This window comes from Rattus rattus, chromosome 2, assembly GCF_011064425.1.
Source record: "Rattus rattus isolate New Zealand chromosome 2, Rrattus_CSIRO_v1, whole genome shotgun sequence".
Taxonomy (NCBI): domain Eukaryota; kingdom Metazoa; phylum Chordata; class Mammalia; order Rodentia; family Muridae; genus Rattus; species Rattus rattus.
Genome location: NC_046155.1, coordinates 178,921,223 through 178,939,712, shown reverse-complemented (window position 1 = coordinate 178,939,712; position 18,490 = coordinate 178,921,223). Strand labels below are relative to the sequence as shown.

Here is an 18,490-nt window from a genome sequence, read left to right as displayed (position 1 = left end):
TTCTGTTTCTGTGTTTGGTATCCCAGAAGCAGCTAAGGTTAAGCGGCAGTTTGGGCCAGGTACTGAAGGTACCAGGCATCTGTGGAAATTGGTTATAGGATGCTTTGTCTTGGTCTTGGTTGTCTGGATTTTTTTTTTCCTGTGGTATTGTCCAGTGTCTTTTTGACTTTTGTTTTGTGTTTGAATTTGGACTGACGACCATGTTTAAAATCTTGGACCGACGACTGTGTTTGAAATCATGAAACTGTTTGCTTTGTTCGTCGAAGAGTTTTACTTGGTCCTCTTGGTGCTTAAGTTAAAAGTTGAAAATAATTTGCTTGAGAGAAATTGTTTTCCGCCAGGAGTTTTATCTTTCTCTCTTGAGCCTCCTCCCCAAGGAGAGATGCCCCAGGTTGGGGGGGGGGCAGAGAAGCCCCTAAAATAGTTTCAAAGAATCTACAACAAGCTGTAAAGAATTTTGTTTTGTTTTTGCCAGTCAAAATTTAGAATTCAGGCTTTGGCGGTGGCCAAGGTCAGAATTAATGTTTTCTTTTCCATGGGCCTTTAAACCCAGTGAGACAGTTTGGTAAAGGGCTGCTACTGAGGTCCTGATAGCCCCAGGTGAACTGGTTAAAATTCTTTTGTCAGCTGCTTAGCATCTAACACCCAGGTTCTAACCATCTCTCCATCCTTTTGTTATTAGTTGTTACTAGAAGCCTAGTGTCATTTGGAGGCTGGTTCTCTTGAGAGGCAAAGCCAGGGAGCTGACACTGAAGAGAGATAAATGCTGTTTGCCCTCTTCGGTAGACCTCTATTCTCAAGATTCTCTTGTTTTCTCACCATCCCATTTGAGATGCTTGTTAGTAGCTGTTACAGGTCTTCTTTACCACTGAGGAAAGACAGAATCCTATTGGAGGCCAGAAAGAATGTTCCAGACACGATGGAAGGCCGGAAGGCCTTCACTTCTGCCTGTTGACTTCAATACGCCTAAAGGTAGGGAGTGCCAGGTCTGCCGCCAGGCTCCAAGGGTGGGTCTCTGAGGGGCTGGAAAATGCCCCACCAATCTGGCTAAGATAAGGAAAAGATATGAAGAGAAAGTTACAGAAATTTGAAGGGTTAAGCTAAGTTGCTGAGAGTTAGTATAAGTTACAGAGAAAGTAAGGTTAAACAAAGAGAAAGAGAAGAAAAGAGACAAAAAGAAGAGGAAGTTAGAGAGCTAAAGAGAGATAAAAGATGAGAGAGGAACATATACTGGCCACAGTAGTTAGGGAACCTAGGAAGATAGTACCTGGCAACAGAAGAGAATTCCTGGCTAAAGATCAGTGTGCCTAATGCAAAGAAAAAGGACACTGGGTCAGGGACTGCCCAAGAAAGAACAAGAGGGGCCACTGGAGAGCTTCTTGGTCCTAGAGTGCTGGCTATGTACAGAGATAGAAGAGAAGTGTGGATACAGGGACCCAATGCTCTGTGCTCCTATGCCCCCCAGTGGGCCAATATCCAAAGACCTTGAGTGCAAGGGGCTACTGGCAACGAACAATACTTATGGACTGCCCGAAGAACAGTGGACCTTGGCGTGGGCCAGGTAACCCACTAGTTCATAGTCATCCCTGACTGCCCCTATCCCTTGCTCATGAGAAAATTGCTCTCCAAAATGGCTTGCGTGGGCTGAAATGGCTGGGTGAGGCCATGTGTATGCATATCTACAGACTGTGTATGTGGAGCTTAAGACCTGTCTCAGTGCACCAGTACCTGATGCTGGGAGATGTGTGACTTAGCGCTGTTCTGCTTGGAACATATCACTCCTGCCAGCCGGGCACTGACAATTATCACCCAATCCAGGACTTAAACTGTGATAGAGTGGCTGATGTTTTGCCTTTGAATAGAACGTCCCAAAAGATGGGACCACTGGTCAGCTGCCATGGACTAGATTCTCCACTGGTTGGGGACAATCTGGTCACCTTGCTGCCCAATCCTGACCTGGAGCCACTGCAACATGAGTGTCAAGCACTGGCAGAAGCCCATGGGTGGAGGAAAGACCTCTGCGACTGGTTGATTGACCCCTGCTGAAAGCCGAGGCTACCTTGTCTACAGACGGGAACAGTTCTCTTCATGAAGGTCAGAGATAAGTGGGTGCTGCCATGGTGGACAACACAATGTCATCTGGGATGGCTGAACCTCAACCCCCCAGTACATCAGTGCCGCAGATGCCTTTGCCATCTCTTGGATGCCCTGGTGAAGCCAACAACTGTGAGTACTATTCATTGCTCAGGATATCAGGAGGGAAGAGATTCAGTGGCATTGGACAGTAACAAAGCAGATAAAGTGGCTCGGGAAATGGCTATGCAGGAGCCTATCCTGGTTACAGGCCTGCAAGAGACAGCCACTGGGAACTGAGATTGGACTAAGGGATGGCCTCACTTAGAATGTACAACAGAGGAAAATGGCCCAAATTGAGAACAAAAAAAAAAAAAAAAAAAAAAAAAAAAAAGACAATGGCAATTAGAGGGAAAACTATTTCCCCAGAGAACAAAGAAAAAGACTCACTTTGCTAAATACAGAAATGGACTCATTTAGGAGATAAAAAAGTCAAGTGAACTTACTGAGATAAAAAACAGTTTGTCCAAGTAGTTAAGATGTTTGTAATATAGACTTTAAGATTTTGGCCAGAGAGGCAGTAGAAAGACCGTATAAGGGTTTATGTCAATAAGTGAATGCTTAGCAAGGGGCAGTGGAGTTCAAACAGGGAAAGAGACCTAGAAACCACAACTCGAGAGTTTAGAATGAAAAAAAATCACAAGGAAGAACTTCACTGAGATAAAACCAGAAAAAATATAATCACAAAATTGTATCTCCTAGTGCTTGTAGATACTTTTCAGGAATAGATAGAAGGGGCTTTTTCCTCAAACCAAACGAGAGATGGCCTCTGCAATCATCAAGAAGATACTGGAAGAAATCTTCCCCGATTTGGAATGCCCAAGGTAATCTGGTCAGACAACAGCCCTACTTTTGTTGCCAAGGTAAGCCAGGGTGTGGCCAAGTATTTAGAGGTCGATTGAAATTACATTGTGTTTACAGACCTCAAAGTTCAGGACAGGTAGAGTAAATAAATAAAACTTAAAAGAGACCCTGACCAAATTGACCATGGAGACTCACAGACTGGGTGATACTCCTTCCTCTTGCTCTTTCAGAGCAAGAAATACCCCTTCCAGATTCAGCCTTACCCCTTTGAGATCTTAAATGGGGCCTCAGCCCCCTGACTGTATTAGATGATGTTACTGAACCAACATGTCATAGTGCCATAGTAATAATGATTTGTGTGCCAGGCTAAAAGACCTACAGGTGATACAGAAAGAAATCTGCTCACAGCTGACAGCAGCCTATGCCCTGAGACCCTGAGTTCCAGGTCGAGACTGCAGCTACACTGAGCCCAGACATTCGAGCCTCGCTGGAAAGGACTGTACCTGGTGCTGCTGACCACCCTGACAGCTGTCAATTCTCAGCCCTCACTAGCCGTGTACTAGCTGTTGGGGCTGAGAGCTGGGACCTAGAGGGAAATTCAGTCATGTTTGTCCTGGGTTCTATCAAGATAGGTGTGGGATAGGCTTGATTTCCATTACAAATAATGTAACATTGCATATGCTAGTACTCCTAACACTTCTTGGGACTGTGCCTCAGGGATCACAATCTGTATAAGTTTAGAAGTTCTAAAAGCTAGTCATGACCTTGGTGTGTAGGTTTAGATAGTGTCCAGATTGGAATCCTGATGCTAAAGACTTAGTAAGACACAAAAAAGGAGTTGAGAATTACTTAGGGCTAAGGCTATCTAGGTGCTGCAAGGGCAGCACAAGGACATCTGCTGTTGCAATGCAAGGCTTATAGAGAATTCAGAACTGCCATTCAGGAGTAATTAAAGACTCCATGAATAAACTTAGAGAAAGGTTAGACAAAAGGCAGACAGAGAAGCACATCAGAGATGGTTGAGAGCTGGTTTAGTAGATCTCCTTGGATGACTACTCTGGTATTTTCCCTTATGGGACCCTTCTTAGTTTTGCTTCTGCTTCTGATTATAGGTCCATGTGTGTTAAAGAAACTAGTTAATAGGTTTGACTCCTACAAAAAGATAGAGACGCTCAACAAGGTTGGTTTGAGTCTTGGTTCACTCGGTCTCCCTGGATGACTACCCTACTCTCTGCTATATGGCTGGGCCATTACTAATAATTTTCTTGGTTTTAGTTTTTGGACCCTGCATGACAAACAGGTTAATTGCTTTTGTTAAAAATTGAGTGGGTGCTGTGCGGTTGATGGTTCTGAGACAACAGTACCAGTCAGTTAGGACAACTGGTGAGATCAAATATGAGAGTTGATATCAAAATTCTAAGATTAGAATTACTTACTAGAAGAAGAGGGGAATGAAAGGAAAATTATACAGATTTAAGGTTTAAAAATATGAAGTTAAAAGAAAATTCAGACTCAGGACTAAACACTGTGAAAAGCAAGTCCAGGCAGCCCCGCCCTGCCGCTAGGACTAACAGACCATAAAGATAAAGAAAAGGAATGCAGGAACCAGCCCGAGTTATCAGGACTAACCCAAACCATCTGGCAGAAGGGCACCTCCCCCAGCTTACTCAGAGTCACACCTTAACCAGATGTCCTTCAAACCCTGATACGCCCCTAGCTCCTAAAATCCTGTACGCTCCAGTCAATACGTACTCTCCTGCTGTGCTGTAATCTCACTGCCATGTTTAAATGAGCCAATCACCTATAGCCGCGCCAGAAATTAGCCAATTGTGTGTAACCTCGCCAAACCCCCTAACCTCCCCTATATAAACCCCGAGTTTGGAGGCTCGGGTGATTCCTCTGTCTCCTGTGTGAGATACACGAGTCCTTGACCCGGGATCCCTGAGTCGACCCGGGATCCCTGAGTCGACCCGGGATCTCGTTAATAAAAGCTACCTCTTGCTGTTACATCAAAAAAAAAAAAAAATTAAAAAAACAAAAACAGGACCTAACATAGTATTTTGGCCGCCTAAGTCTGTGAATAGAAACTCTTGATTAAAAGTATATGGGGGAAAAAAAATAAGGTCTTTTATTATTGCACATCATGGCAGGAAGTTCCTGGCTAGTGATTTGGAGTGTGTAAACAGCCACAGGAATCATGTGAGACAGACTTGAGAAGATAATCCTTGCTGGAGCCTCCCGCTAATCCCAGACCATATTCCATTAGGCAAAATACAGACCCAGAAATATCCAGTGAGAAAAAGGGATCAAGGTCATTTGCAAGGCACAGGAAGTTGAGGCTTCTATTAGGAAAGGGGAGAGGACAGCATGTTGCAAGGGTGGGGTGGCGTGGTGGTGGATATGCACTCAGAGCAAGGTGCTAGAGGAGAGACAGTATCTATGAGACATTACGACAGCTCTTTAACTCTGGCAAGGGGTACAGACTGTCCAGAACATGCAGGCTAGCTCTAGTACAAATTACATGGCCTAGAACTCTATGAGGCTCTCTAGTTTGTTACAGTGAACAATGTAATATCCTTGGAGGCAGGAGGGTGCTTTCAAGGGTTGGCTTCCGGGAGCTGTGATGGTCTATCTTTTGGTGTTAGAAGATGCTAGAGGGCTGTCCAGACTTTCCTTCATTTGCTACATTTATACGGTTTTTCTCCAGTGTGAAGTAGCTGATGTCGAGTGAGGGTAGACACCTGGTTAAAAGATTTCCTACACTGGTCACACTCATATGGCCGTTCCCCAGTGTGAATTCTTCTGTGTTGAACAAGGTGGGTAGATCGGCGGAAGGTCTTCCCACATTCACCACAAGTATAAGGTCTTTCACCAGTGTGAACTCTCTGATGTTTAACCAAGTCACTTCCCCGGCTAAAACATTTCCCACACTGATCACAATGGTAAGGCTTTGCTTTAGTGTGAATTTTCTGGTGTTCAGCAAGATTGTAGCTTTCTCTGAAGAATTTCCCACATTTGGCACATTCATAAGGCCTTTCACCAGTGTGCGTTCTTTGATGTCGATTAAGTCTGGATTTGTATTCATAGGCTTTTCCACACTCCTCACATTTATAAGGACTCTCCCCTGTGTGGACTCGCTGGTGTCTGATAAGGGTGGCTTTTTGGGTATAAGACTTGCCGCACTGTTCACACTCATAAAATTCTGTTGTGGTGTGAATCCTACGGTGTTCAATGAGGTAGAAGTATTGTTTAAAGAACTTACCACATTCTCTACATTCATAAGGCCTTTCTGAAGTGTGGGTTCTCAGGTGTTTCATGAGGGTAGCTCTCTGGCGAAAGCATAGACCGCATTCTCCACACTTATAAGGTTTTTCTCCAGTGTGAATTTTGGAGTGTTTAATAAGGTTGGCACTTTGGCTGAAGGATTTCCCACATGCTTCACAGTGATAGGGCTTTTCCCCAGTGTGAACTCTCTGATGTACAGTAAGAGTGGCTTTGTGACTAAAAGACTTCTCACACTGCCCACATTCATAAGGCTTCTCGGTAGTGTGAGTCCTCTTGTGTGTAATCAGGCTGACAATCTGTCTAAACAGTCTCCCACAGTCACTGCATTTATATGGCCGTTCTCCAGTATGAGTTCTCTGGTGCCGCAGAAGACTAGAATGGCACCCAAAGGCTTTCCCACATTCCAGACACTCAAAAGGTCTTTCTCCACTATGAACTCTGCAGTGTTCGCTTAGGTTAGAGCTTTGACAAAAAGACTTTCCACACTCACCACACTTATATGGTTTTTCTCCGGTATGACGTCTCTGGTGTATTCTAAGTGTGGCTTTCTGGCCAAACCATTTTCCACAGACATGACACTCATATGGTCGGTTTTCAGTCTGGTCCATCCGGAATGGTGCAGGTGAGTACTTGTTTAAGTCTTGCTCACAACTGTTAGATTCAAAACTCCCCTTTGCACTGCAAACTCCTGGGTATTCATGAAGCCTGCGTTGGGGGCTGGAAGATTTCTTATATTCATCTGATTCAGAATTATTTTTATCCCTGTGAAAAGCCTTTCCACGCTTAATTTTATTTTGTTTCTCACCTTTGGGGATGTCCTTGGGTTGGAGAAGATTCCATATAGCTGGGAATTTCTCTCCAATCTTACTACAGATGAAAGGGTTCCCTGCCACATGGAATATACAGCTCTTCACAAGGGAGTCCATGTCTCTCTTTAACCAATTCTTGGCTCTATGATGCTTATGGTCCTGGGGCTTTGTACACACTTCGGTCAAATACGGCTTTTGCCCAGGTAGGTCGTTCAGATGCAAGATATCTTTCAGGACGGTGATACAGATGTCAGAGGGATGAGGCTTCTGCCTGAGTTGACCTTGCTTCGGAGTCCTGACTTGTGGTGCTTCAGTTTGTGAAAGACTCTGTGCACAGGTTTTTTCTTCAGCCTCTGCTTCATACCGATAAACTGAAATGACAGAGAACCTAGTGAAAAGCACATCAGCTGCAGCTGGAATCACCAATCATGCTTTAAATTTATTTCCCCCTTTGAATGCCACGAGCAGAGGCTATTTTTTTTTTTTAATATGCTTAGTTTTATTTCTGGATCCTCGTATGATTTGTAGGAGGCAAGAGAAAAATATTTGCCCAAGATTTTAGCTGCTTTTATTGCAAAGGCATAAACTATGTCAGCTGGAGAGAGGAAAAAAATGACATAAACCAATTTAATCTCTCAGAGCAAATCTAACTTTCTGGCAGATTTCTGTCTGAGAGACTAGATTGTGTCCAGTCATTTGCTTGTATCCAACTATCCACTGATGGATTTCATTTCTATGGTTGGTGGGGGAAAAAAAGGAATATCAGTTAAATGTTTCTATAGAAGATGAGAATAAAGACTATAGGGCAAATAGCCAGGCCCTCCTTTATAGGTACCATCTTGGAAAGGGAGGTCACTTGGTTTTATAACAGACTATTCCTACTATGAGGAACTCACCAAGCAAGCATCAATCCAAAAGGTGCAGGTTCCAGCTCTCCCTACCTCCGACACTTATTTGATGTGCACACAGACACACACACACACACACACACACACACACACACACACACACACACACACACACACACACACACACACACACACAACACACATTGGAAACTAAAGAGACCAAAGGTTTAGGAAGTTAAAAGCTCAAATTTAACGAACAAATACAAACGGAGATACATACAATAGGAGAATATTAAAAAGAAAAGATTGGTAGGAAAAATACTATGATTATATGTGTACACACATGTATGCACGCTGTTATGTAAAGGTTACTTTGATAGAAATGTTTCCTAATGAGAATTAACTAGATGAATTCCAGGATACAGACTTGAAGAGGATAATGATAATCAAGTGGGGGTGCATCACTTAGAGGTTGAGGTCACCCTGATCTATATCCTGAATTCCAGGACAATTAGAGATACATAATGAGACCCTCTCTAACAAACAAAGAAACAAAACAAAAACAAAACCATAACCTTTATCAAAGATTTCAAGGAGTTTAGCAAAACATGAACAGACACCTAACTGAACTTCAAGAGGATAACAATACGCCCTGAGTGATACCCAAGAAAATACAAATACATGGCTGAAATATATTTGAAAATAAATTTGAAATATTTGAAATCTGAATTCAGTAAAGAGACAGAACACTCAACCTGGAATGAGGACAGAATTGAAAAGCCCAGCAACCAACTAGAAGACTACTGAAAGCTTTACGCACAGAACAGATCAAACAGAAGACAGAATATCAGGTCTTGAAGATAACTCAACAACTCAACTAGACGACTCAACAAAAAGCCGTATAAACAAGAATGATGAAGTAGAAGCTGGAATTATCGAGCCTTGAAGTAAAGAGTTAGACCACACAAACAAAGATCATGGAAAAAAATTAAAAGCATGGGAAAGGGTTATGCAGAAACTTTGGGATGCTATGAGAAGATCCAGTGCTTGAGAAAGATGAAAGAGAGGAATTCCTAGTCAATGGCATAGACAAGGCCTTCGACAATACCACAGAGAAACTTTCCTAAACTCAGGAAAGACACCACAGTCATAGAGATAGAACAAGCACACAGAATGTCAAATGGACACACCCTGAAAAGAACCTTCCCATGATATTTAGTAGTTAAAACATTTAATATTTAATACAAAGAAATACTAGTAAGAGCTATGAGGAAACACACCAAGTCACATATAAAGGAAAAGCCATCAAAACAGCTGATTTCTCAATGGAAATGGTGAAGGTCAGAAGAGCTCAGAGCAATAGAGTCCAAATTCTAAAAGTCCATGACAGCCAATTGAGATTATTGTACCTAGCAAAACTATTTTCCATGACTGAAGGAGAAAAATTTTCCACAATACAAACAGGCTTAAAGAATTCACATCTAGAAGATCACCCCTAAACATAATATGAGGCAATATTTTAAAATAGAAAGGTTGAACAATCATTGCCAAAAGAAACAGACAGCAAATAGTGCAATGACTTCAATCAATGCACAACTTTCAATAACTTTAAATATTAATGGCTTCAATTCTCCAATCAAAAGACACAGGCTGGCCGAATGGAGCAAAAGAACAACAACAACAACAACAACAACAACAACAACAACAACATCATCTTTCTGCTGTCTACAATGAACCCATCTCAGTTTTTAAAGATAGGCACCTTCAAGTAAAAGGTTGGAAAAATGTACTCCAATTAAATGGGACTAGGAAGCAAGTAGGTGTGGCTATAAAAATATCTGGCAAACAGATTCCAAACTAAAACTAACCTAAAGTGATAAAGGAGGACACTTCATTCCATTCTAGGGAACAATTAACCAGGAAGACATTACTGTCCTAAACATGTATGTAGCAAACTCTGGTATATGCCATTTCATACAAAGTGCATTACTAGAATTAACGACACAGATAAGCACCCACCCACTAACAGTAGGCAATTTCAATAGCCCACTTATTCCATAGACAAGTTATTTAGATTAGAAAAAGAGAGAGAGAGAGAAACATCAGCATTAAGTGACATCATATATCAAATGGACTTAATATATATCTACAGGATATTTCTCCAAACACAAAAGAATATACATATTTTACTCAGCAGCCCATGAAAGTTTCTCTAACACAGACCATATCTTATAGTCTAAGAGATCCTCTAGAAAGAAATAACTCCACATATCCTACGTGGCCATAAAGCAACAAAATTTAAAACCAAAAGTAAACAAATCTCCATTAAGTGCACGAATCCAATAAGATTAAATATACTATTGAATGATGGGCAAGCCATAGAAGAAATTAAAAAAGAAAAAATCCCAGAACCAAATGAAAATAAAAACGCAACACACAAAACCTCTGGGACACATTAAAAGGTGTGCTATGGAGAAAGTGTGTAGCTCTAAGTGCCTACATTAAAACAAGGCGAAAGGAGAGCACAAATAAATGACTTAATGCAGGCAACTCAAGAATTTGGAAAAACAAGAATACTACAAACCAAGATCTAATAGATGGCAAAAAAAAAATAATAATCAGAAAGAAAATAATGAAACAGAAATAAAGACAACACTACATAAAATCACAGACCTTGACCCAACTAATTAAAAGAGGACCCAAATTAACAAAATCAGAAATGAATAAGAAAATATTACTAGACACCAGAGAATACTTAAAAAATCCATACTTAAGTGGGAGCAGCCTTTTAACTTGTGTGATCTATTTGAACTCCTTCTGGATAAACTGAATTATTGGAGACCCATTGCTACTTGGTGAGACAGAGATGCTATACAAACCTAGAACTTAGAACTACTTTCTTTTTGGTTAGTGTAAAAGTTACTTTCCATTGCTGTGGTAAAACCAAGGCAACTTAGGGAAGGAAGGATCCATGACAGTTCCAGAGGGATAGGAGTCCATGATGGCAGAGTGGAGGTATGGTGGCTGGAGCAGGAGGGCTCACATCTCAAACTGCAAATAGGAAATGTTTCACACAACACACTTACATAATACTCCTAGACACACGGCAGACTCTTGGTCTGATCTAACATCCCTCATGTCATACCCTGTATCAGCTGTTACTCATGAGAAGGAAGCGACTGTTGAGACCATCTTGACATGTCCACCGAGTGAAAGAAACTAGGACTTTCCCCACAGCCCCAGTTGTTCAACTATGTAAGAAATGGATAATGCAAGCTTTAAAGACAAGACAGATAAGTGATTGGAACAAAATGATCAGTATTTTAAAGAAGCTTATAGAAGATCTTATACAAACAGTCCATAGTCCTCATAAGCACCAACCATCACAACATATGAAATTCTTGAAAGAGGCAGCTATCAGGTACCAGCTAGAGGGGGGCAGAACTTAGAGAAAAAGGAATTATGGATATGAACACGGTCATCTGGCCGAAGAAGGGGTGATTTTAGTTTAGAAATTGTAGTTATTGTTAACTGTCAACTTGACACAAGTTTGAATGAGATGGTCCTCCTGGCATACCTGTGGGGAAATGTCTTGATTATATTAATTGAGACCTGCCCACTATGGGCATCATTCCTTGGGCTTAGAGTCTTGGAATGACTACAGATGAGAAACTGTGCTGAGCAATGGCATGCATTAGGTCATTGTTCTCAAGAATACTAACAGGAGTAAATATGGAGACAAAGTATGGAGCAAAGACTGAAAGGCCATCCAGAGACTGTCCCACATGGGGATGCATCCCATAATTAGACACCAAAAACAGACAATATTGTGGATGCCAAATAAGTACATGCTGAAAGGAGCCTGATATAGCCGTCTGCTGAGAGGCTCTGGCAGAGTCTGACAAATACAGAGGCAGATGCTTGTAGCCAACCATTGGACTGAGAACAGGTTCCCCAGTGGAGGAATTAGAGAAAGGACTGAAGTAGCTGAAGGGGTTTGCAACCCCATAAGAAGAACACAGTATCAAACAACCAGACCCTCCCAACTGCCCCCAGCAGAGCTCCTAGGGACTAAACCACCATCCCCAGGAAACACAGAGATGGACCCATGGCTCCATCTGCATATGTAGCAGAGGATGGCCTTTTTGGGCATCAATAGGAGGAGAGGTCCTTGGTCCTCTGAAGGCTCAATGTAGGGGAATGTCAGGACAGTGAGGTAGAAGGGAGTGGGTGGGTGGGTGAAGGAGCACCCTCATAGAAACAGGGTGTGTGTGTGTGTGTGTGTGTGTGTGTGTGTGTGTGTGTATGTGTGTGAGAGAGAGAGAACAGGTTGCTGGAGGAGAAACTTGGAAATGGGATAACATAACATGTAAATAAAAATGCAATTAACAATTTATTAAAGAAAATAAATAATTCTTAAAAAAAGAGTAAGTCATTGTTCTCTGTTTTTGACTATGGATGTAATGTGACCAGTTCTCTCTAACTGTTGATGCTATGACTTCTCTGTCATGATAGACTATATATAACCTGGAACTGTTGAGTCTAAATAAACTGTTTATCCTTCATGTTGATTTTGTCAGGATACTTTATCAAAATAAGACAGACCTATCACCTAGATCGCAGGATTTCTGCTACCTGGACATTTTGATGAATGCTCTGGGGTGTCCTGTGTTAGGGTTGCTTAGGGCAGTGCACACAGCTTAGCCAGAGGGATAAGATTCCATGATGGCAGAGTGGAGGTATGGTGGCTGGGACAGGAGGGCTCACCATCTAAAACTGCACACCTGTCAAGAAAGTAGGGGAGTCAACAGGGCCTATAGTTTGGCTGTGCAAAGGGCAGAGCTGGCTCTGGTAGAAAGAGACAGATGGGAACCAAGACACATGGGTGAGTACAAGGGCCTTACCCAGTGAGGTTATAAGGGTAAAATTCTCCAGCATCACATCAAGATACAGTAGCCTCTGAGCTTCATCCAGGAGCTTCCACTCTTCCTGGGAGAAGTAAACAGTCACGTCCTCAATGGTTACACAGCCCTGTTATGATGAAGTCAAGTCACTCAATGACCAACTTCCTTTAGGCGTCCCAGTTTACTCACCCACACATCCTTCCTTTGCTAACTCTCCTCTCGAGATGATAAGAAGCTTAACACATGGAGGCTAACACCTGCCAGTCTATTCCCAGATCAGTATGTCCTCCCTCTGCACCCACAGAAGGATGAGGAATAGCGATGCATTTTGGACTTGACAACATAGGGCCATCAAGACTTCTTTTGAGACCAGAGGCCTTTAGGACATGAGATGATCGAACATTAAAAACCAGTTTTTTTTTTTTTGTTTTTTTTTTTTTAAAAAGTGGCTTTTTGCTGTAAGCAACAGGTGGTAATTTTTGATTCCTTTGAAATACAGCCCATTTCCCTTTGCATGTGGGGGGTCTTTCTGTACCTGTTATACCACTGAGAGAACTTGGGGTACCCACTCTTATCCCAGCCAGTCCACAGTTATTCATGCACTAAGGCAAGGGACCCCGTTACAGATGTTTCTTTGCTCACAAACCAGGTCAGGGAGTCCTATTGTAATGGTCGAAGGGGTACAAAATGTCTGTTAACCAAAACAGTGTGTGTGTGTGTGTGTGTGTGTGTGTGTGAGAGAGAGACCCTGAACACAAGATAATTCCAAACACATTTAGAGATAATGGTACTCTGCTCTGAATGTCCCCCTCCATGTACTTGAAGAGTTTGGAAAGCTTTTCAATCAACTTCCGTCCGCTCTGAGCTCTTTTCCTGTCTTTAACTCTTTAACTGACAGAGATAAAGACCTCAAAGTCTAGCTGACATAACTTTTGTCAGTCAATTTTCCTAGGGTTCCTCCTTAAACCCAAGACATGGTCATCCTAGCAGGGCCTGCTAACATTTTCCATCTCCATGTGTTTCTTCTTAGTCCATACCTCTCTTATAGAAGCTCATTCCCACAGCCACCTGGAACTCCACAGTCTATACCACAGGCATCTCTTTGGGCTCCTGCGTTACTTAGCAGAAAGTATCTAGCGAAAGCTTCATACATGGAGGCAAGATCCATCACTACCCAACTTCTGAAGCTTCCTAGAGTCAGAGGTGGCTGCCATCCTTTCTTAATGCCTTGCTGGCTGACTCTGTTCAGCCACCATCACAACTTGGGAGAGGACAGATTGGTTTTACGCATGTGGCATTTAATGCTACCTCAACAGTCACAGATTTCCTCTAAAAAACTCTACCAAAAGTCTAGCTACAGGAGCCCTCCTTGCCACATATATTGATCCTTCCAGATGAACACTGGAGCGCTTTGAGCTCTCAATTTCTTTGAATGAAACTCTTCCCTCATTAGACCCTTCAAGAATCCTTTATAAAGCTGGTGGTGTGTGTGTGCATTTTACAGACACTTATACTAGCAACTGTGTTATGTAACCTTAGTGGTTTCAAGTTTTTTTTTTTTAAGTTGAGTTCCACACTTCCTATGGAAGCTTTGGCCACCTACCAGATCTGCTATATTTTCGCAAGGTCCCTACAGGCTCCTCCACTCACTCAGGTGTGATAATAATGTCTACATCTCCAGCTAGATGCCCGGTCATTAGACATAGTCATAATTCCCATCGTTACTTTTCTGCTAATGGTAGTACTATCGAGCTCAGCTTCCTTTTGGGCATAATGGCGGACTCTCATAGTACAAGCACTTAGGAGGCTGAGGCAGGAAGGAGTATTACCTGATCAGAGGAGTTAAAAATTGGCCTTCAGAACATGAAGAAGTGAAGAATAAAAATAAAATAAAATAATAAAATAAAGCTGTTTCTATTGTCTAATCGAGCCATACTCAAGGGCAAACAGAATGTCTTTATTTTTAATTTCCCCGAGAGTTTTTAGATCTGTTTGACTAGTCAGCATCTGACATTCCCTCTACTGGGTTTTGAAATCTCAGCCTCCCTTGTTTTGGTTGTATGTATGCATGTATGTATGTATTTTCTCTCAGTTTGTGTATGTGTATGTATGTAGGTGTACAAGTAGAAATCAGGGGACAATTTTCAGGAATCAGTTCTCTCCTTTTACCATGTAGGTTCTGGTGATTGACTTAGGTCCTCAGGCTTGGTAATAAGTACCTTTACCAGCTGAGCTATCTTATCAATTACTCATTCTTTCTTAGTTTCTAACCATGTACCCCAGGCTGGCTTTGAACTTGCCTCTCAAATGTTAAGACTACCAAGGTATGCCTCCATGCTAAATTTTACATTCCACTCTTAAAAACCTCCACAAAAAATGAATTCTACTACCAACACGAGGCAAGAAGTGTGGCCACACTGGTGAGCTTCCTAGAACACTCCACACTCACCTGTGTACAGATCATACCCGTTTCTGTACATCTGGGAATCTGTGGGAAGAAAGTTGTAAGAATCAAGGACCATGGTAAGATTTCATGGGCTCGGCCTCCCTGTGACCCGTGTCCAGTCCCGGATCTTCATGACCTTTATATCTAAATGATCTCAAAACCTTAGTGCATAAAGCTGAGTCATATCGGATGTTGTACAAAGCTTAACTCTCCCGAGGCTTCGTTTTATTCTCTTCCAGCCAGCACTAACTCTGTGCAGCTATTGGGACATTTTGAATAGCCTCTGGCCACATTGATCTTCCATTCAGTCTCGCTGGCTCCTAGGTAGTGAAGACATAGGTAATACACATCCATCCCCTTGCCATTTTTAGGCTAGAATGCTCCCTGTTCAAGTGGCCAAACGTGATATTGCCCACACAAATCAATCAAGCACTCTCCTCCTGGTCTCCTTCTTCCATGCCACATCACACTAGTTATGAGAAATGCGGACCCCACCCACGGGCTTGGCACTGTTCTGGATGCAGGAACTAAGTCTTCCAAGGGGCTCTGGGACCCAAGTGTTTAGGGCGGGGAGCGCCTTGCATGCAGCACTCACCTGAGCCAGGTGCTTCACAGCCGCCATCGGCTCTGTTGACAACGCAGGGGCCCGGGCACAGCTAGCGCTGCTGCCTACGGTCTTCTTGGCCTTCATCCTGCGCCGGCTCGCTCTCTTAACTTGAGTATAATTTGGCGATCCTAAAGCTCAGAATCGTCCAAATACCAACCCATGGGAAGTTAAACCAAAGACAGGACGCAATGCAGGAAGTCCCGCCCACTATCCCGACCTTCCCAGGCAGAAATGGCCCTCTGTGGCTCAGCAGTTTGCCACTCTGTTCTTGGCATTGTGGGTAATGTAGTTCCTATTGCTCAGGCTTGAAACAACATCAGCCCATAATCCATCCTCAGAAGGATCTTTATTTGTTTCAGAATATTTTTGCAGTAAAGATAGAGTGGGGATTTTATTTGGGGGAACCTATATGTACTCATATTTCTGACCATGCTTAGCAAAGGAATATATTGCTACTTATGGAAAGATAGTCCACACCGTGTGGCATGTTTTAAATAGAGATAATTTAGTGCAAATTTAGAAAGTTAAAACAGCAGACAGGAAAATCTTTTCAAACCTCTTTTGAAAGGTTTTGTAAGCCACTCTGCATTTAGAATGAGTGAGTTAAATATAGAGTAAGCCAAATTGAAGAATAAATATGAAGGACAATACCAAAACATCAAATTGGGAGCTGAAAATATCCAGCAAAAACTGAATAAGGCAGCCAGCTGTGGATTCCAATGGGGGAAGATCCCAGGCAGAACAATGTCACCTCAGGGAAAACCGCAGGAAAGAACAAATAGCACTATATAGAGACAACATCATCAAATCAGGTTTTCATAACATTTAGCAGAAGCTGACAGGGGTGGGGTGGGCAAGGTGAGGCAGTGGCAGGAGTTCCTGACAGAGCTTTCTCCCCAAGCATGAGCTTACCAAGACTGAATTTCTCTTTTTTGATACATGAACTTATTAATGTATTATTTGTTTCTTTTGTTTTGAGCCAAGGTCTCCCTTCATAAGCCTGACTGGCCTGGAACTCACTATGTAAACTACATTGGTCTCTAACTCATAGAGATCCTCCTGCCTCTGGAGTGCTGGATTAAGGGCGTGGGCCATCAATCGGGGCACATTACAGAAATTTTTGTATCATAGGAGAAACAGTAGTAAAGTTTGTTGGAAATGTTCACGTTATAACTGTTCTTAAGGACACATGACTTCACTCTCAGGCTGTTTTGCTTTTCCCTCTGAATGAAAATGAAGACATGATAGCTCCAAGGTGTGGTTGAAGAGAAGGTGTTTATTGTAGATATGAGGGAGAGTACGGATAGAGGCATCTGGAAAGGTCCAGACAGACCAAGAGAGATAGGGAGCTCCAGAGAAGAAGTGAAGAGAAGAGACAGAGACAGGGATGGGGTGGGAGCAAGGGAACCAAGAGAGCCAAGAGTGAGCCAAGAGATCCTGTGGCGGAGGACAGAGAAATTGGGGGAGTGGAAGGGAAGGCCCTGGTTGGAGAGGTTTAGAGTTGGGGGCAGAGTGAAAAGTGCCTAGAGGAGCAACAAGTACTGGGTGAGCCTAGAGGCCAAGCATACACTGGTATTCTTATGGGCACCACAGCTAGCCACTTGTTTCTCTGGGACTTGGCACCCTCCTCATCACAGAACTAGGAGAAGGAGCATCTCGTGTCCAGACAAGGGACCTCAGAGAAGTGCTTCCAAGAAAGTGCTTTTTCTAAGTTGATCTCAAGAGCCTCATCACAGAAAGGTTTCAGATGGTGATGATGATGATGATGATGATGATGATGGTGGTCGTGGTGGTGGTGATGATGATGATGATGATGATGATGATGATGATGATGTGTGTGTGATGATGTGTGTGTGTGTGTGTGTGTGTGTGTGTTATTAAAGACCCAGTACCTTGCACAGGTTATGTGTTCACTAAATCACGTTTTAAAGATAAAGAAAGATTAATAGATAAATGAAATCTAAAATAAAGAGACATGCTATTTAAAGGTTAAATAATGGGGTTGGGGATTTAGCTCAGTGGTAGAGTGCTTGCCTCGGAAATGCAAGGCCCTGGGTTCGGTCCCCAGCTCCGAAAAAAAGAACAAAAAAAAATAAAGGTTAAATAATATTAAAATAGACCAAATGCATTTGAAACTACTTGAAAATACCATAAAAAGAGAAATAAAATGTAGCATTTTAATATGAGAAGGAGCTCTGATGTAAAGAAGTGAAATATTAATATACACTACAATATAGATGAGCTTCATAAATATGTTACATGAAGCCTGATGCAGAATGCTTCATGTTGTCTGCATCATTAATATTAAATATAAAAAGCTGAGACAGTTATGGTGTTGCATGCCTTTGTTTCCAATCTCTGCTTCCTGAATGCTAGAATTAAAGGTATAGGCCTCCATAACCAGCTTATTTATTCTATTTTATTTTGAGACAAGGTCTTATGTAATCCAGGTTATCTTTGAATTTACTGTATAGCCGAGGATAACATTGAACTTCTTATCCTTCTGTTTCTACTTGCAGGTGCTAGAACGGCCGATGTGCCACACCCTACCTTATTTAATCATATAGTCTACATGACTGTAAGTTGAAGTTTAAGATATATGTATTTTATAACAGCAAAAAAGGTCACCTCTCTCTCTCTCTCTCTCTCTCTCT

General features: G+C 42.3%; 1 protein-coding gene across 3 annotated transcripts; it reads right to left on the bottom strand.

The window, feature by feature from the left end:
- Window positions 1-5,043: 5,043 nt before the first annotated feature.
- LOC116892711 (zinc finger protein 256-like) lies at window positions 5,044-16,014 on the bottom strand. Of its 3 annotated transcripts, none has more exons than XM_032894575.1 (4): window positions 15,825-16,014; window positions 15,233-15,271; window positions 12,784-12,910; window positions 5,044-7,402 (listed from the first exon to the last, which is right to left on the bottom strand). In XM_032894575.1, the coding sequence occupies exons 1-4, from the start codon at window positions 15,918-15,920 to the stop codon at window positions 5,613-5,615; spliced, it is 2,052 nt and encodes a 683-aa protein (XP_032750466.1). In that variant the 5' UTR covers window positions 15,921-16,014; the 3' UTR covers window positions 5,044-5,612. The 3 variants fall into 3 exon arrangements, with proteins under 3 accessions (XP_032750466.1, XP_032750468.1, XP_032750467.1); XM_032894577.1 differs by having other exon boundaries at window positions 12,784-12,868; window positions 15,825-16,003; XM_032894576.1 differs by lacking the exon at window positions 15,233-15,271 and having other exon boundaries at window positions 15,825-16,003.
- Window positions 16,015-18,490: the final 2,476 nt, after the last annotated feature.